Source organism: Centruroides vittatus, unplaced genomic scaffold (genome assembly GCF_030686945.1).
Source record: "Centruroides vittatus isolate TY-2023 unplaced genomic scaffold, ASM3068694v2 contig_545, whole genome shotgun sequence".
Taxonomy (NCBI): domain Eukaryota; kingdom Metazoa; phylum Arthropoda; class Arachnida; order Scorpiones; family Buthidae; genus Centruroides; species Centruroides vittatus.
In genome coordinates, this window is record NW_027122321.1 from 377,737 (window position 1) to 399,889 (window position 22,153).

Sequence of the window (22,153 nt, forward strand, 5' to 3'; positions counted from 1 at the left end):
TAAATTAATTAAATACGTTACATTTCTTTTCAGTTTCAAGTTGTTAAACTTAAATAATATAACATAAAATAATGTTCTCGAAAGCAATTTATGACCATTTAAACGTATATTTACAATAGGGTAAGTGTTTAAGCGTATAATTTTTCCGAATAAATAGATAAAAAATAAAATTATGACCTGAAATTACATAAAGAAAATGATGTAAACTATAATATTTTCGTTTCTATTACTACTAGAGACTATCAAGTTATATTATAATCATTTAAAAATTATCTTTCATTTCTATTGTCTTTGTGTCATGAACAGATCATCATCATCACCATCATCATCAACATCTGTAACTCATTGTAGATATTATGCCTCCTCCTGACAACTCCAAAGTTCTATTTGAACTAAGTTTGCATCATTCACTGATTTTTCATGAAATCAAATGCAAAATCTTGAAATTTGATAAAAAAAATTTATTATAATATATGTTCTTAAAATCGATTAAACTGTATTTAAGAAGAAATATATAAATGTTATGTATTTATTTGTATATTTTATGTCTATTTACTATCGATAAATACATTTAAATTTAATGCATATATTGTGAAATAAATATGAAATATTTGTTTATGACGACTGATTCTATAAATTTTTCATATTAAAGTATATCTTTTAGACGTTTCTCACTTTACGATTAGCAAAAAATAAAAAAAAAAGAATAATTCAAGTACAGGGCCGAAGAGCCAAGTGTCTTATGCTTCTTTTCTGAATTTTTTTTTTTTTTTTTATATATATATAAGTAGTAGAGAAGCTGAAATTAAAGTGGTTTCCTAGTTTTAGAATGAAAAACAAGACTGTATCTTCTCCCAAGAGAATCGTTAAATTCCTGAAGGCTGACAATACAAGGTGATAGTGCAATCGGAGAGAAAGATAGAACGGGATTTTATGACGCTCTTCTTCGTTTTACTAGTCAAAACTTGCACGTAAGGTAGTAAAAAAATTAAAAAAAATAAAAACAAAAATTCTTTTGTATCGTTTTATTTAGGAGAAAAGAAAATTGATCTTAGATTTTGGAAAGAGTGAAGACATTTCAATGCATCTGCAAGTGAATTTTAAACAGATAATGCTTTTTTCTTTTAATAAAAATAACAGCGAAGGTGATACTTTTCCATTCTGTTTTATTAAAATTATAATAAAAAAAATAAAGAAAATTGTTTAATTTTGTATTCGATAACTGTATCTCGTAAAAATTTCTTCTCTCTTAGAATTAAAAAAGAAAAAAAATACATAACATTTAAAGAAATAAACATGCAAGAATAAAATTAAACTTATCACAATCTTGACGACTCGTTGGATTTTTCTGTTAAATACTTTAATAAAATTAAAAATCACGATTTTAATATAAGAAAAAGAAATAGCAAATTAAGAAAAGTTAGCATTTTCTTTAAAAAAAAGAACAACAAAAATTTTGCAAAAATCTTGAAATAATTCGAATATTTAAAAATGGAATTTAATATTTTTTCAATTTTTATAATTCTAACCTGATTGGTATCATTTAGGAAGACGTTTATGCAACTCTTTTCATCTGTTTGGAGAAGACATTAGCATTATAAACTTATAAGAAAAGAGTAATTTCTCTTAAATGAGATCAGCAAAAGAGTTTAGAAAAGGGAAACTATTTATTTACATTAAACAGACGAGCGAATGCATAAGAAAGTGTTTCTTTCAAACGAAGTAGAAATCCATTAAATTAGTTGAAGAGAAACGATTTGCATTAAATGAAATCAGAAAGAGGAAACCGATTCCCCTTGCATAGAATGGAACACAGTAGCATACAGTAATTTGTTTCAAAGAGTAAAGTAATTTTTCTTGATTTTCCGTCTTGTTAAATTTTTACAAACCAACTTGATTTGATGTATGGAACATTGATATCTTATTCTCTTGATAGTTCTATATATACATACATACACATATTTTATGTTATTCAGATAATAAAATAAAATTTATACTAATTCCTTGCGTAAACATTACATAATTACTTGCACTATTGGGACGTTGCTTCCTTAATTCTTAACTAGATAATTAAGTATGATGTTAAGATAAGAAGCTTTTGTAATTATGAATTGGTTTATTGGAATTGAAGGTATTTCTATTGGTTCCGTTTTGTCATTCCTTTGCCGTGTAACTCTCAGGAGTCACATATATCTTCTCTTGAATAAATTACTATCATTAATAACACAAAATGTGAACTTGATGTTGTTAATTGACAAAAGAAGTGCGAACCTTTATAATTTATCGATTCTAGACGTTATAAATTGTTCAATAAATTAAAAGCTTAATGTAGAAGTTTATTCTTAATTGTTCTATGTTTAGTGAATATGGCAGATGTCTTTTCAATATATAAAAGGAAAATTTTCTTTGATGATTCGTTTATGTCATTTAATCTTTTTGCCATTATGGATAATATTATCTGTCTAGTCAATAATTTTTATTTATTTCCACTTAATTTACGTATCGTCAATTTTATTTTCCCAATAAAAGGTACCGGTACTTAATATTATCTTTCTATGTTAATGTTTTAATGTCAGTATGTAGATTCATAATAAATTATAATATTTTAAAGCATAATGTTTTATTATTTTGTGCTTTTTATAATATAAAAGGAAGTTAATCTTATTAAATTTTGATGCAGAAAACTATAATTTTATTTTATTTATACAAAATATACTATTATATTATTTATATTTTAATGCATTTAATTCTTTTTAAAATCATAATAGAATAAAATTATTATATTTAATAATAATAACTTCTTCATTTTCAGACAATCTTTCTGTCACAACCAATCAGAAAAATTTGATGTTTTACTCTTCCAAAAAATATTTTACCAAATTACTAATGTAAGTAATTTCAATATTTTTCACAGTATATAAAATATAAGTTAACATAGTTAATGCTCTAAGTGTATGCAAAAAATATAAAACTAATTATATATATTAAACAGCTGAGTGTAAACTACATTTTTGGTCTCATATATTTTGTATATAAGTTACTTAAAATATATAATTTTTACAGTCAGTTGCCATTTTGAATTATGTAAGATCCTAGCAGCTTATGCTTACTTATGAGGCCTCTTTATATAAGTTTACATAATATATCAAACGATATTTGATATTGTATAACATCTAGGATCTTAATCGAATCTGAATTTTTGATAAATTTGTATTGATAAATATACATAGGGTGGTCCAAACGTCAGTTAACCGAGTTAGATTAGCTTTCGTTTCTAACTGACTTTAGAGCTACTGAATCGTGTATTTGAGGTTTCTAAAAGCATATTTGCCTATGCCTAAATTGGTATTGTTTACTGTGTAAGAATTGCTATTTGTATTTTAATCTTTTGTTACGGGCGTTATTTTCGGGGGGGGGAGAATATCAATTATCTTGTGACATTCCCTTTTGTATATGTAATAAATAAATAAATAGTATATACTTAGTGTATATAAAGTGCTTAAGTGTAGCAAAGTCAAATACTTCTCTACTGTCTTGTATACTGAAGTATTATTGTAAGAAATATAGATTTTTACAAGTAAAAATAAGAAATCTTTTAAGTAAAATAAAGAAAAAAAATTCTCAAAACCGATTAATTTTTCTTCACTGTAACTGACTATCGCGTTAACATCTGTTATTTTCTCATTGTACTGTCGCAGAAAGAGGGGTCGATGGTTTTCAATGGCAATCTGTTTTGAATGATGTTTCCTCTAGCAGAAACGGATATTAATGAAAACTCTTAAATTGAACACATTTTCTAATCTAATTAGTACTACAGTTATTTTAAGATTTTACTATTAACATAAAGCGATAAATTAATTTTAATGATAATATTTTAATTATTTTATGTATAAATTACCTGTAAAATCTGTACATAAAGCTAAATTATACATAGATTACCTAGTTAATATCTAATAAAAGTAGAACATCGCAAACATTACTTTTAAAATATATTTAATAAACGATTTATAAAGTATTTAATGCAAATTTGCATAATGTAACTCTTGCTAGAGAGCATAATCCTGTATAGAGTTATTAAATGAAAAATATATAGTAGTTGTAAATTATGCTAATTTAAATTAATAAATAATTATTTAATTTATATCGAAAAACTTGAATGAATGTTTGAAATATTTTCTAATTATATAAAAATTACATATTTTTAAATATTAGGAAAACAATATGTTTCCTATCAACTTATATCCTTAGCCCCTGAGCTAAGGGGAGAAAGAGACATAGATAAAATATAATAAAATATTGAAATTAAACATTTGAAAATATTTTTATCCGCAAAAAAATTATTTTTTAAATTATTATAAAAATAATAATTATTATTTTAAAATTATAATAATATTATTAAATTCTTTTAAATTAAAACAATTTAAACGAAAAATTTTATAAAAAACTCAAAACAAAAAAATAATTATAATAAAATTTTATCAGATAATTCCTACTTAGAAAGGGTAGTTACATTAACAATAGTCATTTCTAAAATAAAAAAAGAACTTTGTAAATCTTTTTAATGGGTTTTTTTTTCAATAAAACCATTGTTTTCAATATTATCCCTATATAAACTTAGTTATAGCATATAAAAAGGAAATTTTATTTGATATATGGAATCATGAATTTTGTATTAAAAGTTTTCATCTAGTTCACTTTTAAACTTAAATTTACATCTTTTGATAATTTATATCAAGTTATTTTGATATTCCTTAAATTCTACTAAAACTGAAAACAAAATCTAAAAAGATGATTTATTCTTGTAGAATCTTGATTTTTGAATTTTAATTTTAGCATATATTGTGATACACCTGTCAACTTATAATGTAATTTCATAACAGATTATAGTATTATTCATAAAATAATTAATAATAAATATATTTTATATTATTATTTACCTATTTAACATGAATATAAGATTTTTTATGTTTGTTTTTGATGGTAAATTATATAACATTTAATATTTCAAAAAAAATATATGAAATCCATTAATGTTAATACAATTTCATTTCCATTTTATGGATCAATGACAATTATATTATGTAATATTACAAATTTTAATAATACAATAATTAAACTACAAAGTAAGGCGATCACAAGAACAGATGACTTCCACGTCCGTTACACACATGTCCGGTCTAAAAAGTGGTGACCTTTCTCTCCTCTCTCCCCTGTCCAAGCTCTTCCTTCCCCTTCGTGACCCCTCAGTTCTCCGAATTCTTGACCCTCGCAGATGTGGAGTTAATGGGGAGGGGTGCTAATGAATAGCAGATTTTAAACTCTGCTTACATATTATATTGCTATTGGTATAAGAATAAGAAAATTTCTTGTTTTAATATTCACGAGAAACAATTTTAACATTATTATTTAATATTAGTTCATTTATAAAAATAAAAATGGCATTTATACCTTGTATTGAAATACATGTTGTTTTTTTCTTATTTTTTAAAATGAGATTTAATTTTCTGAAATTTTTTATTATAAAATTGTAATATTTGTAGTAATCAATAATTTCCAAGCCATTTAGTTCTTCAATATTTGAAAATGCTTAAAATTCAATTATCATTGGTATCAAATCTTGTTCATTCAGGTGATTTTTTATCACACCTTATTGAAGAAATAAAATGTTCACATCTTTATCTTTATCTGATGACAAAACTTAGATTTAATAATCGTGTCAACCATTAGAAAAAAATACATTTATTCGATTTTTCTATTAAATTCTTATATTATCTGACGTAAATTACATTTTTTATCCGCAAAAAACTGTACAATTATGGGTTAAATGTTAACTGAATTTTCTAAAAAATTTAATAGCTTATCTTTATTTCTTTATATTATATTTTTAATTATGTATTATATATTTTATCTCGTTATATCTTTATATTATTCTTGAATGAACCGATAAATTATGCGAAAAAGTTTAAGTTTCATTGATACATAAACCTATTTATGTTAAATATTTACAGTTCGTAATGTTGTAATCAAGAGTTACACTCTGTAATAAATAAACTAGAATTATTTTATAAAATTTAGAAATTAATGAGAGTTAAAATATTGAAAAAATAGGTTTTTAATTAGCAATTTTTTAAAAAAAATTTGGTCTAATATTTATATAAGTTAAAGCTGTTAGATTTCCTATAACTTTTTATAAATAAGATAATGTATACGTGTGTTATATATGTGTGGTATATTGTGTATTGTGTTTGATGTGTGTTGTGTGTATTTTGTGTGGTATGTTGGAGTGTACAGAAAAATTATAAACATAACACTCTACATTGGTTTACAGATGATTATCCTCTCCTTAATTTCTCACTTATTATAAAGATTTTAAACAGGTTCTTACAGCAAGCTTTGTTAATGGTAAGGCAATAATAATAAAATTACCTAATTTGCAAAACATTATGGTGGCAAAACGAAGTCAGAGTTAGCTAAGCTTTGGACATGTGGTATGTTGTGTGTATATTGTGTATGGTATAGGGTGTGTAGTGTATGTGTATGAGATGTTTTAACTTCTTTTTATAAAGCTTTTTTTTTATAAAAGAAATGGTCTATTTCTCGCGACACACACAAAAGTCATACAAAAGCATACGTAAAATAAATACAGAAACCTAAATTTAAAAGTTAAAATAATCATTTATTTAAAGTTTTCATTATAAAGTATAATTTTCGTTTTAAGAGATTAAACTAATAACCTATTATGGCACCGTATCAGCTTGTTTAACGACAATGAATAGAGTTATTATAAGTTTTCGCAATTACCTTGCATAATCATTGTGACAAAACGTATTGACAAATTCACCGTAAAGACAAACAAAAATTATAATATGCTGTTTCGTTTGAAAGTTTTGGAAAATTATCTCGCATCTTGGTTTAACGTTAATAATAATAATAATTTCTTTCATTAATATATTTCTAAATATCTATAATATTTTAAAATTTCGTAAAATTTGGTTTACTAACCAATAAATTATATATACATTACATATATAAATGTCAATAAAAAATTAGTAATATTTCATATGTAGCTATAGGAAATTTTATGATATATAATTCTGTTTTTTAAAGTAGATTACTTAAAAATAATTAAGAAACTAATTAAATTTACGATATAAAAATTTTTTAAAATAAGTACAGTTAAGTAATTTGTATTTAAATTTTACTATAATTTAACGTTCGTTTTTAATTGATCTATTTAAAATTGATGGATTTATCCTTTAAAAAAACAGCCCTTTTCTTTATTGGTCTTTCTATTTTCCAAAATTCTGACTTGACTCTTTGAAACCTTATTATTAGACCTTCGTTCTGAGGTAATCCTCCTTCCTTTTTCGACTTGACCTTTATATACTTTCTATATTTTTCTTATTTTTTCTTTTCTATATATAGAAATGTCATAAGTTTCCTCTACTCAACAATATCAAGCAACAAAAAAGAAGAAGAAGAAAAAAGGCTTTTAGTTATCGAATATAAAACAAAATTTTGCAATTATTCTTATGATTAACTTATTATATAGTCTTTTCTTATCAAATTTTTCTTATATTTTTTAGAGAAAAAATAAAAATTTAATGATTTTTACCAAGGGTTTTAAAAAATATTTCGAAGGCGTCGATCCATTGACTTACGCTTCAACTTCTTATTTTTATAAGTATTTTTTTTCCAGCAAAAGTAAGTGAAAGAGAGTGAGAGAGATAATCGTAAAGAGTATATCACCATGACCGATAAGATAAAAAAGGGGCTCAAGCATGCACACTGTCATCTATTTTACACCTGCAGGTATTGTGAAGATATAAGTACCCTTAGGTTGAAAAGAACATTGAAAGTCAATGGCTTAGGGTGTTTACAAATATTCAGCATAAAAAAATTTAAATAATCATTTTTAAAATGTTTATTTTTTAAATATTTTTTACGCTATAAATCCAGCAACGAAATAGATAAATATATTCATTTTATATTCTGCTACATTTATATTTTAATAACGTACTTGGATAAATATTTTTATTTTAGTAAACAATTAAATTTTAAATGATATTGTTTAAAAAATTAATATTTTCTACTGGGTAAATTTATAATTAAATATATACACGAGCTTATTGTTTATATACTGTACTGTTAATAATTATTCATTTCAAGATTATATATATATATATTATATTGAGTATATTGAGTTTATGTAATCATTAATAACCTTTTAAGAATTTTTTAATGTTTTATATTGTGATAAAGGTAGATTCTTATTAATCTTTATTTCTATCAATATTATTATTTTAATAATTAAATAATGCATTCATATGAACTTCAAAAACTTTTTTCACATATTTCTGAATTTTTTCGTTATTCTAGTCTATATCTAATAATAATTTTATAGTATTTTCCTATTTATTATATTCTGTTAATTATAATTTAGTTTAAATACATTATTACTTTTTAATAAATCCATTTAAACTATTCATCTTCAATTATCATCCAGCTCTTCCTGAAAATTCATCTGTAAAAATCAAGATACATATAAAATTCGAAGTATTATAATATACTAAGAAAATTAAATTTGTGACATTTTATTTAAATTAAAGTTTATTTATTATTAATTTCAGATAAAATATATATTAAACATATGTAAGATGCTATAAATTGTATACTTTTACGATAAATGTCATCGTAGAAACTATATTACAAGTTTTTTAAAATATATATATATATATATATGTTTGTTTATTTAAAAATTCTCAATGATTTACTCGAACGAAAAAAGAATATAAAGAAAAATTTTTGTGTGGTCTACATTAATCATCTCTTCTACTTAATTAAACATTAAAATTTAGTTCAATTTTTTTCGTATTTTTCATTAAAAAATGACATTTGACGAAAATAAAGTTGGTTTTCTTGTTAAATTATAAGAGAGAGAGGAAAAAAACGAATATATAGCTCAATGGTTTAATTATCAAATTTATTTCTGGAGTTTTGACAGAAATTTTTAGATTTTTCAAGAAATAACATTCTCTCTCTCTTATTTTATAATTCAATTTTTTTCTTGAAATCTACTTTTTAATATTTTTGGTCTTTTTCATTTATATTAAAATATATTTTAATTATTATTTTACTTATAAATTTCTTTATTTTCTTTAATGTTTTTGCACGAAAGTTTAAAAGACTTTAGTCGAAAATACTAAAAACTCACGTAAGTTTTCCTTATTTTTCCTTTTTTATAATAGAAAATGTACAGATTTCAAACAAAGGATTGTATTTTTCTAGATTGAAACCTTTCTCCCACTATTTTTTAAAGTTGTTTTTTATGATTTTTTCGGTATGTTGTCTACGAATCGTCTGGTGAAATAGCAGATTTCAAAGAATTTGATTATTATTTCCGCTTTTCTAGTACTTCCGGAAGACTTACTTCCGGTTTTCACTGTACCGGAAGTGGAAGCTGTTTTATTTCTCTTTGTAACCATAGCAACATTGGAGCAAATTTTGAACCTATTTTTTTTATGTTTTAGAACAGAAATGAAAAATCTGTCTGACTTTAATTACTATACACGATTGAGATACGTCTGTAGAGACTTAAGCATACATTACAACTTTTGTTGGAAAATTAAGAAATTTACTGTTTAATTAGGCAAATTTAAGACAATATATTTTGTCGAAACTTAAATCTATCAATTAAAAATTTATTCAGTGTCTCCGATGAATTGGAAATTTCATTTAAATCTTTAAAAATCTTAAATTAAATGAGAAGAATTTCTGATATTTTTAATTGTATTCTTGTTATCTTATCTTTATTAATGATTTTTATCGTTTCAAGATAATCATCATCGCATTTATTTTAATACAATTCATTATTTCCCAGATGAATTCTTAAGAAATTAATATTCTTCTCTATGTTTAAAATATGATTCCAGTATTATAAATGATAAGAATCATCCTTGCAAGCAAGATTATTCTCAAATGATAATGATTATTATGTAAGGCACGATAATCAAAATATATGATATAATTGAAAATGGAAGTAGATAATTAGGTAGATGAGAACATAATAATAAGTTAGTAAATCTAACTTCACACGATAATTTATTAAGTGTTAATGTAGCATAGAACTCTTGCTCTATAATAAATAAATATGTAAATGGATCTGTACATGTGTATGAAAATTATAGAAAATTTAGTAACTGTCTACTTTTAAATGTATGTAAAAATGAGATATCGTGTTCAGTATTCTTAAAAGATGTTACTGCATAAGTAAGTGTATGATTTGATGAGAATTTTTCGTGATCTTATAAAAATCAAAACTCTATTATTCATAAATATGACATTATTTAAAACTAACTTTTCTATAAGAACTAAATTACCTAATTTAAATTTCATATAGTAAATTATTCTTCAACGGACATATTAACTTTAATGTATTTGGACAAACTATAGTAGCGTTGCAAATATCTTCATGTATCATATTTTTAAAGTTTGTGAAATTGGTATTATGTATCAAAATTATTCTGTTAATGGTATAAGTTTACTTTGTAACATGTCGCTAGTAATATTTTTTAAAGTACGACATTAAAAAAGTTTAGTAAAAATCCGTAATAATCGTGTAATATTTGAAGTTCTGTGTTATGCAGAGAGCTTCAAATATTTCATGGTTTTATGCTTTTTAGGGCTAATTTAGAATATTATATAATTCCGTGACACCCAGAAAGATCTAAAATTGTAAGAAAAGTATTTTTGCTGTCATCTGAGACTAGTCGAGTAATAGCTTGAATTATATAAAATGTAAAGTTGCAGTAACTTGAACAAAGGTAACAAAGTTTTTGTTCCAGCCTTTAAGATGTTTAGTTGTAAGAGTTTGAAGTCTTTGGTCTAGTTTTATAATTGAGTTTTAGAATAAGCCATGGTGTACAGATTGCTTCTGTCTAGATCTAAATAATGGTTTTAACATGGCGTACAATTATTTAGAAAGATTATTAAGACGGAGCATTATCTGTTATAGATGATGAATTGATTCAAGTCTCAGACTAGATCTCTTTTCTGTAATTGATTCTTAAAGCATAACTGGTAAATTTTATGCACAGTACTTTATATTTAGGTTAATTGCAGTAACAGTGTTTATTGTATGTTGTATGATTAATTGTAATGTGAGCTTTGAAGACGTGAATTGTGACTCTGATAAATTTTGTTTTATTTTGTTTCCATTAGTTATTATGTGACTAAAACTCTTTTAAATGGAACATTTACTTTGATGTAAAACACGAGCTTCACATTGATAGAAGGCTTTATATTCTAATGTTTCCTTTTATTTACTATTAACTTATTTTATTGATGATAAACGAGGTTTCTAAATGAGAACTTTGTAGATAAATAATAATTTCCAATATCGTTATCTTCTACTTCATAAGCGGATAATAAGCAACTGATATAATCGTTTTTATCTTAATATCTAATAACTTTAATAAGAAGCATAACAAAATTTAAGATAGTTAGTAACTATCTTCATGTTCAATCTTGTTCAGATCATCGGAAGCCGATTAAGCATTCTTTTCCAAGTATTCTTTTGCAGAAGCTAATCATCTCTAATTTTATAATCGATATCGGGTTGGCTTAATGTGTCTATCATACTTGACATTTGAGACTCGATACGTTTGTTCCTTCAAAGTTAATTATAGTTGGGATCTAGACAAAATGCAAAACTCAAGTTGCCAACTCTTGTGAAACAAAACATTTATTCTCGTCATATTCAACTGGTGTTACTTGATAATTTTGATTACCTACGGTCTTTCATTTTTCCCCTTTCTATCTTGGTGTTCCATTCGATCGTGATCCGCTTTACAGCATTCGATTTCGTGCTTAAACTACTTTTCGACATATGGATCCATCATTTTCGACTCAAACTTCATATGGTTACTTATCGATTGTGTTAGGATTTCTTGACAATTTCTAGAAATCCTAACATACTTAATCGACGTAAAAAATTCTTTTCTACAAGAAAGAATCAATGTCTCTCTTTAAACCACTGCTCGCCACATTTGACTGATGAACGACCATCAGACTTCATCTGTTTAAAAATTCGATTTTTCCATTTTCGGAAGAATGTCATTTGACTGTACCATCTTCCAAAACTGAAATACCCTAGGGTGGACGGAAATTGAAAAATCGAATAAGAAAAAAGTAGAAGCGGGCGAGTGACTGAGGGAGAGAGAAGGAAGAGAGAGAGAGAGAGAGAGAGAGAGAAAAGCTCAACTCCGTCTTTCTGCAAAGATCAAAATAGGAAATACTACGTGATTGAGTAGAAGTATAGAGAGTCGAATATTGTTTGTCACAATATAACACCCCCAAGGATGCCTCTCATCTCAACATATCAACGTTTCTTGACTTTCCGATAACTTGGCAAAGGGGTTCTTTCTAATCACGTGACACCCAGAAAGATCTAAAATTGTAAGAAAAGTATTTTTGCTGTCATCTGAGACTAGTCCAGTCAATGTATAAAGATATATTTTTAGACGTGACGTTAGAAAATTATTATTTTTTTATTTTTATTTCTCTATATCCAGCTCTGATAAATTTTGACAATGTTATGAGTAATATTTTCATTCAAAATATATTTTCTTTTCCGACGAATCAGTTATCCATTATACAGATTTTTTTTGTGTGTGTGTGTAACATTTGATTAGAAATAAGTTCTTTATACACTGTCAAGAATTTTTGGTTTATGTATTTTATCAAAAAATGTATTTTTGTATTTTTATTTTTACTTTAAGCAAGAAGTTCGATTTTTAGTTGTGTCCATCAAAATTTGATTTATTCCCTGAAAACTTTTTGGATTTAGTCTAGGTCTATCACGTATAAGATTTACTTTGACTTATCCAATAGGGGATTTCGATTCCGTACCTATAAATATTTTTAAAAATGTAAGAATTTTCCGGCAGATTTTATACAGTAAGATATAAATTAAACTTTACATTATTTAACAGTATAGAGTATACGTATATATAATTTATTTATTTATTGTTTACCACAATATAACATTTCTAAGAATATTTTTCCTTTCGACATATTAACTTTTCTCGAATCCTTCTAATTACGTACATCAGGAAAGATGTAAAATTTTAAGGAAATTAAGTAAAATATGTTTGTTGTTATTTGAAACAAACAGATACAAATATACATATAGATATCTACTGTATACACACATATTATATGGTTATATTATTAATTTCATCCTTCCCTCCTTTGAGGAATAAATAGAACTTTCATATCCATTCAAGGATTAAGAATATTACGAATCGGCTATATAATAATTACTCTAGAGACCCTCTTAGTGAACTGAACTAATTAGATATACTGAATTGTTACTAAAGCAGCACTAACTATTGTAATAACAAAGGACTATCTTAACAGAACAGGCCCTACTTTTGATAAGAATTCTTTTTTTGGATGCATTACATATGTAGAAAATTTCATTCATAAATTAATCATTCTTGAGAAAATCTACATTTTCCTGATCTTTTATTCAAATCAAAAACGAGATAATCTTATTATAATACGAAAGAAAAAGCTTTGTCATTCATAATAAAAGATGGAGAAAAGTATGAAGAGAAGAAATTGTTTATATCTTTTCTTCTTCTACATCGTTCTTTTTATTTTTTTGAATGAAAAATAAAAAAGGGTATACATAAACACACACCACACAAACATTATCTAGATATATTTCGTTACTATTTTTTTATTTTTTGTTTCTTTTCCTTATGCAGTTTTCATTCTTTATTTTACGAAATGGCTTTCACGAAAATATTGGAAAGAAAGTTTTGGATAATGTTTTTATAAATTTCTACCTCGACTATATCTATCGATTTAGAAAAGGAAGATATTTTGTTTTACTTTCCATCATATTTCTTCGATTTATTTCTATTTTTAAAGGTTTTGAATCTTTGAAAAAATAAAAAATAATAATATTCTTCTCATTTAGTATCTACGTTTTTATCGAGTTTCTGTAATAATAAATTGATGATCGTTTTATAAAAGTTTTGCTCCTAACTTCTCTCAATTGTTTTATTGTTTTTAAAATCATTTTATTGTCTTCAAAACGTTGATTGTTAATCGTTTTTGAAAAGACGGAATACTTTGTTCGAAATCGTTTATAAATGTTCCGTTTCAATATGTCTTCTTTTAATAGTGCCATTATTGTTTTAACGTTTCAATGTTATAGACAGGTTTAAACATGTTTATACTTGTTCGTAACATTCGTTGTATTTGTTTAGAGCCATTAAATAGTTTTAAACGTGTTTATTGATAAAGATATTGAGCGCGTTGACTGTTAAAGCGGTTTTAATACAACATGAAAAACAAGCCAATATCATTGGTTTACTTAAGCAACCAATGACAGTTTAAAACGAAACGTACTGTCATTGGTTACTTAAGTAAACCAATCGGTTTGCTTATTCAACTCTATTAATTAAAGCCGCTTTATCAGTCAACGCGCCCATTGTTTCAAATTAAATTAGATATTTTTATATATTTGTATAGATTCGATTAACTGACTTTTAGGCTACTCTGTGTTTGTGCGCGTTTTAGAAGGGTCTTTAAAGGACAGATTTTAAAACATATCAATTTTAATTTACTTAATTCTCTTCAACTTGGATCATTAAATTGATAGAGCAGAATGCTTTATTATAGATAGCTTCTGAAAGTTTTGTTTAAAAAATATATTTAATCTTTATTTTATTTCAAAACAATATTATAAATGAGTTTAATTTGTTTAAAAAATAATGAGCAAGTTTAAACTTGTGTAATATTAAGTAGTGAAACAATTCATTCTTTTCAACATAAGTTTTTATTCTTCTTTCATTTTTAGCGTAATTAATGAATTTTTACATTTAAATACGTAATTATTATTGTTATTTTTATTTCTTTCGAAGACATTTTTAACTGTATACAGAAATCTGTTAATAATTTTATGATAAAAAAATTAATATTCAGTGTATTTTAAAAATAAATAAATAAATAAACAATAAAAATAGCAATGTTTATTTCTAGAATTTTTAAATATTTGTATAAAAATATTTTGCTTTCTTCCTGCTCATTTAATACCAATTTTGAATTTATTTATTGATATTCTTGGAATATGATAAATCTCGCTGATAATGTTTTCAGCATCATTTACACTTCACTTATAGCAATTTATACACATTTTTTATTTATTTATTACGCAATGAAGCAAAGAATTTTCTGAGGTAAAAAAATCAGTAATTAAATATTCGCAATTAACTAATTAAATGCTGTAAGTAAGAGAGAAATTTTGTGGTTGGGCAAGCATATTGTATTCGAAAATAGATGTAATCCTTAACAAGAAATGAAAACAAGAGTTTAATTAATGATGAAAATTACTGAATTTCTGAATTTTTTTTTCTTTACCCTGAAATAATTATATATAAGTTAAACAGTAAATTTTTTTAAAAAATTGATTTAATTGCGTTATATCGAGTGTTATTAAAATATACTTTTTGTATTGTTTTCTATTGTTTTGCTTTATTGCTTTCTCTAAACATAGTCTATAATTCGTGCAATGGACGATAAATTAGGTTGTTTCAAGGAAATCGCGGTTGAAAATACAAACTTCGATTTAGCGCAGCCATTAGTTTTCCTCTGAAACTGACATTAAACCGAGTTTGGTATTAAACTGTATTTCAATTTAAAGAATTAATAAACAATAAGAATTATATTTGCGTTTACGTTTCAAAATCACGTGATTTAGTGATAACGTTGCTTGCAATGCATTATTAATTCACAGATATTGAAAGGTTCTCCATTTAATATCCATGAGGAAGGTTCGATCATAAGTATTCATTGGCGCTTTACTAGAGTTGCACTACGTAGAAAGCGCTATATCGAGTTGTACAGTACCTGTATACAAGTATTAAAAAAACTTAGGGATGGAAGATACTATAAATTTACGTAGTGAAGTCTTTAAACTAGACGAACCAAAAATTTTTCCTCTGAATGTTTATATATATAATATATATATATATATATATTATATAAATAATAACTTAAGCACTATCCATTTAAAAAGAAAAAAAAAGCAATATCTATGAATTATATATCCACTTTATTAAAGTGGAAGAGCTACATTTCGACTTGCTAACCTTCATTCGGAAATTACACGTGGAGTTTTTCCTGTTGAAAACGTGTGGAAGCTAACCTTTGGAAAAAATTAAATTTTATTTTCACTGAAGAAAGTATTTATTATCCTTAATGGCTACAATAAAGAAGAGAAAATAAATATCTAACTCGAGAGGGAAGTTAGACACATGTAGAGCATCCCAAGAATGAGTTGTCATTCACAGAATGAACGACACTCTTGCTTTCTCTACTAACATGACTTCTGGCTAAGGAAGGAGGAAGTTGTAGCAAATTTTCTACACTTCCAACTTCAGAATTCTGCACTCGGGGATGCTTTCCATTCGTGACCAGAATATATTCGAACATTACAGGACTACTACAACAGTATTCACGCGGTTGAACCATCGATTTTATTATTTTTTTAGATAGAGCTACAGGTCTGTTATTAATATTTTATAGAGCTATCAAAATTTGAGCAACTTTTATCGTGAAATAATATTAATTTATTACTATTATACATAATTCAAGTAGTTAATAAAATTTTTTTTTATTAGTGTTTACGTCTACAGTAGTAGATACACACACACACATAAATAGAAGCTTATATATTCGATCCACTTTATAGTTTTAACACAAGTTGATAAAATAAAAGTATTTTATAGTAAATATTTAACCATAAGGGAGAAGTTTGATGCTATAAAGAAGTAATTTTAGCATTCTATATTTAAATGTTTAAAAAATATTTTAAATAAATGATAAAGATACGAATATATAACTCAGAAAAAAGATAGGTAAACCGTAAAGGTTACAACATCTGGTACAAATAGAAGAGAGTTTATTGCATACAATGCGGTGATGTACTTTGGTGGTGCATTTGTCTTCTTTGGAGACACTAATCTCGTCGTAAACGTTGTCCAAATTGGACCTCCAAGTCTACTTTATATCTCCATTCGGCTCTTTGCCAAAAAGTATCCAGAAAAAAACCTGACTTAAAAGGGAGAAAAAAAGTGAAGTTACGTTACTATTGTTTTTAAGCCATTAACGTAGAAATGTCGGATTACACAAAATAGTATGAAGTTCAGTTTGATTGGATTTTTATGGGAAAAAATATCAGGAAAAGATATTTTCGGAAATACTTCTCACTTTCTATTGTTATATATATACCTGGACATTTTTGAAGATCATGTTAACTTGTTCAGTGCTGAGAAATTATTAACTGTAAAGACATGAATTGCTGAGTTGGAATTGGACTTTTATTAAGTTAAATTAAGATAATTTATTTTTAGTTTTTTTTTAAGAATTAAATCTGTAAAAAATTTATATGAAGTGCATTTGATTTAATTAAGTAACATTGAATTTGATCTTAAATATTCTAAATTGATACGCAAAATTTTGGATGTTATTTTAATAAAAATGATCTTTTCAACATTTTTATACAACTTCGATTTTTATTTTTAGTAAATATTTCATAAGTTTTTGAAGAGATTTACATTAAAAAGATCGTTAATATTGATAAATGGTTATCATTAAAGTAGCGATATTAAACGCTAGATCCATAACTTCTAATATTTGATTTTTTTTTGTGGATAAAATCTACTATTTAATTAATTCTTGAAAATCTTCGTGAAACTTAAAATAACTTTTGAAAATTTTGCATTTCGGACAATTTAGATTTATAATTACAGTCAAACTTCGATTTAATACCATCATTTGTTAGTCTTAGTCTCTGAAATTGGCACTAAATCGAGTGCGGCGTTAAACTGGAGTACTTTAAAAATTGAGAATAATTATATTTATCAACGAGGTCTACATATGAGTTTATGTTTAAGAGTTTGAAATTTTCTTGATTTAGTCATAAAACTGTCATTTGCGATGCAAAATAGCACATTTAACAATTTACAGATACTGAACATTCATAATTATGCATATATTGGCGCTTTACGAGAGTGGCGTTATATAGAAGTTTAATTGTACTTAAATTCAAATTATTCAAACACATATAAATGAGGTGTTAGTTACAAGTAAACGTGTAGATCTAATATACTTAGTCAAAATAAATTAAATGTCTAAAAATTAAATACAAATGAAAATAATGGCTTTGCAATTAAATTTTCTCAAAATGAGTAGACGTCAGCAATTAAATTTTAGTCATAATTAGTGAGATAGACACTAAATATTGATCATAAGTCAAGTAGACTCTGCCATCATTAAAATTTTTGATACTGACACGAAAGTAGCAGCATCATTAGAAAATTTTAATCATATTTAAAGATATAAATCTATATTTTTTGTATTGTGACATGTCAGATTAAGACAATATGTCTAACTAAGACAGTTTCTTAATTTTTTCCGCTGCTTGCACCCCTTGAATTTTAAATGCGCTTCGCATCCCCATGAAAAATTCGTTAACTTTTTTATTTAGGGGCTAGAATCGCCCCATTTTCTCACATGTTTTTTTAGACTACATCAGATACAGCTTAAGTTATTAAAAAAGAAAGTTCATCTTGTTCACCCATCGATATGAAAAATGGTCTATATTAGGGATTTACAATAGAAAAAATACATAATTATACACTCTTATGAAGATCTTATTTAAAGAATAGTTAATTCTCAATGTAAAAAAGTGAAAAAGACTTAAAAAGTTCAAATAAAAAAATTTTATCCCCTTAGAAAAAATTTCCATTCTCTGGTTTGCGTGTACTACAGGTCAAGAATCAGTAGACTAGCAGAAGGAAGATATTCTAATTAAATAAATATATATTTATGATGTGTCTTGCACCTATGGTATGCTATTTTTATTGTTTCCCTACGGTATAGGACCAAGTTGGTGAAGTGATAGAAGATATTAGTTAGAGTTAGCACCAAGGTTTGCTTGATTGGGTGCAATTTCTTTTCTTTATTTGTGGTCAGAACTTGGCTGAACAATTCCCTAAAGCTAAACAACATAAAACTTCTATTAGATTGGATGTTTCGCAAGTCTTGGTACACATGAATGAAGTACTTATTTTGTGTTCATTCTGTATGTGAGACGTAGACGAAGTAAATATATATATGTAAAAAAAACAAAACAAAGGAAAAAGCAATACATTACTCGAATGATGTTACTCATCCTTAAATTATGATTAGACATTTTATTTTGAATATTTTATGAAATGGTTATTGAATATTTATAATAAAATATTCTTGAATATAAATAGATGAACAAGAAAGCAAATAAGAAAACAGATAATTAATTTCATTAAAAATAAACTATGTAAAAAAACGAAACTTTAAAAATTTCAAAATAATAATAAAAGTTTAAAATTTAATTAAAGAAGGAAACGAAGACACAATATTTATTTATCAACTTCTAAATTAAATTTTAAAATTCTGGAATGAATTTATTAAGAACGTGTAGGCTATATTGTATTTATTTAATTAAATATTTTAAATAATAAATTCTAGAAATTCATGATTATACTGAGTGTTGCAGATTTCATAAATTTATTTTAAATTAAAGTGATAGAATTTCCTTAAAACTAATGCTAAATTTAGGCATACAGTCAAATTTTGCCGACCTCTAATCCGGTGCTAAACTGAAGAACCGCAAACAGTAAAAATTATATTTGGTCAGACCTCGACATAGTGCCATTCTCGTAAAGAGCTAATGAATACTTACAAATGGATCCTTATCATAAAAATTAAACAGAGAACTTTTTCAGTATCTGTTAATTACCAAGTATATGAACTTCAAATTCAAACCTGCACGTAGACAATGCTATTTATAATAATTATTGTTTGAAAGCTTCAGTTTAGTGTCACCACCAATTTAGTGTCAATTTCAGAAACAAACAAATGATGGCATTAAATTGAAGTTTAATTGTATATTAATGAAATCAAGACACTAGTTTGAGTTTTAGTATGAAATTGACTTGATTTAATGGTGATAATGTTTATAATTCAAAGTCGTATATTTAGCTCTATTTAGGAAGATGTTACATCGAGGTTTGACTTATATTAATTATAAAATTTTTGTACATGTTTGAAGTTTGCACGTATAAAAAACACGTACATAAACTGTACAACTCAAAAACTTTAAGATTAATCTCACTTTCATGATAATATAATGGTTAGTCTAGTGATAACTGGCATATTGTCTCAAAACAATTGAGATAATTACTTTAATTGGTCCTCTCAACGAGAAGTAACCACTATAAAGATAGAAAGGAATATAAATTTAAGAGATTTCCAATATTTTAGAACCGATAAAACGGTGACTAACCGTTTTACGGTAAGATTATATGATCGACCGGCATTTCATGGAAGCTCGCCTCTTACAATGGATCTGTTTGGAAGGTGGTCAATGACACCTTCATTGCCAACATCTATAACTTCTTAACTGCTCCGACTACTTCGCTTCTCATCATCAAATGCAGTTCTGCTCAGGGATGTTTATAAATCCGAACTTTCACTGTTTTACAATCTATTCCATCGAGGTGTAGTCTATTATTTAGTAGACCCGATAGACGATTATTACCTTCTTGAAAGTGTTAACGCTACGTTCATTCTAACTTCTTCTGCAAGTCGTTTGATAATAACTCATATCTCTTATCTCGTTCGAGTTTTACAAGTAAATTTATGAAAAGAAAATTATTTTTTTAGTTTTATAATTGTTTTAGTAACTTTTTTTTAAAATATTTCGTCGCATTATTATCTATTTTAATCTGATGCAACTAGTTGTTACTTTCATATTGCATATAAACTTATGTGTACACAGGTAAGTTTTTCTATACGAAATTTTATATTGAGAAGATAATTTTGAGGATTTTCCTTAAATTTATAACTGTTATTAAGCAAGAACTTGTAAAATGTAAATTTTGAATTGCACGAGTTTTTTTGCTTCCTTTACTTCAGTATTACTGGAAGATCATTGGAAAATTATTTAAGGTCAAACATATTTACATATTCAGTTTACACGTTATAAAAAGTCGTGGGTTCGGTTTCCATTCATTATCAAACAGATCTTAATCAAGAGTTTGTATTTTAGTGTATACACGTTTACATCCCGACGAATTTTGGATTTATATAATGTATGATTTAATTCTTAATTACGAACATTTTAGAAGAATTCTAATGCTTGTACTCACAACCAAGGATTAAGAGTTCGAGTTAGAGGTTAACTAAATAAGTATTTATGTATTAAAAGTAAAATTAGTTAACTTCTAACTCTTGATACTTGGTTGTGAATACGGTTGTAAGTTACTAAGCTTCTGTTAAGAGTTAAAATAAAGCTTTAAAGTAACTTATTATTTTATTAAAATAATTATGAAATGTATAAAGTTATAATTCTATATGTTAATAAGTGTGCCTCAGTAGTTCTCAAACTTTTTAGAGAGAGACGTCCTTATTTTGTGGAAGTAATCTTGTGCTCATACTTTTTGTAATAACGAGTCTACACTATAGTCATAAACAAAATGTAACTTTCAATGCAATATTTTAATGAAATAAACAAGTTGCGAGTGCATTACACTGAAACTAGAGTGCATAGAATTGAGTACTTGTGAGAGTTGTACTTAAAAGTAAACATTATTATTGATCATTATTTTGCGCCTCTCCGGAAAAGATTTCACACCCCACTAGAGAGGCGCATCAGTTTTAGAATCATTGTTGTACGTTATATAACAAATAAGGAGAAAATAAGAAAATCTCTAAATTTTATTCCCGCCATGATTATTTTATCTTAGTATTTATCATAAAAATATATCTGATTTTACGTTTTTTTGAATAAAATACTGTATTTTTTATTTTGAATTTCTATATTTAAATTGCGGGATTCGTGTTTTTCTACATTCTAAAACCAGAAATCATTTACATTCATCCTTGAATTTTCTGGAATAAATTTACCGCCTAAACTTTAGTCTTGCATTAAAATACAGAATTTTTCTATATTTCTAGTATATGGAAAGATTGAATAGTGGATATCAGAGGAGAGATTTTCTTGAAAATTGATAGGAAAACCAAGTACACCAGTTGG

At 25.6% G+C, this 22,153-nt stretch overlaps 1 protein-coding gene across 2 annotated transcripts in view; it reads left to right on the plus strand.

Moving 5' to 3' along the window:
• Ptp69D (Protein tyrosine phosphatase 69D) overlaps positions 1-22,153 on the plus strand; it is a 442,542-nt gene that overhangs the window by 65,836 nt on the left and 354,553 nt on the right. For both annotated transcript variants that reach the window (XM_067274239.1, XM_067274240.1), the window contains exon 2: positions 2,813-2,888. In XM_067274239.1, coding sequence (XP_067130340.1) covers positions 2,813-2,888 — 76 coding nt within the window. The remainder of the gene's footprint in view (positions 1-2,812; positions 2,889-22,153) is intronic.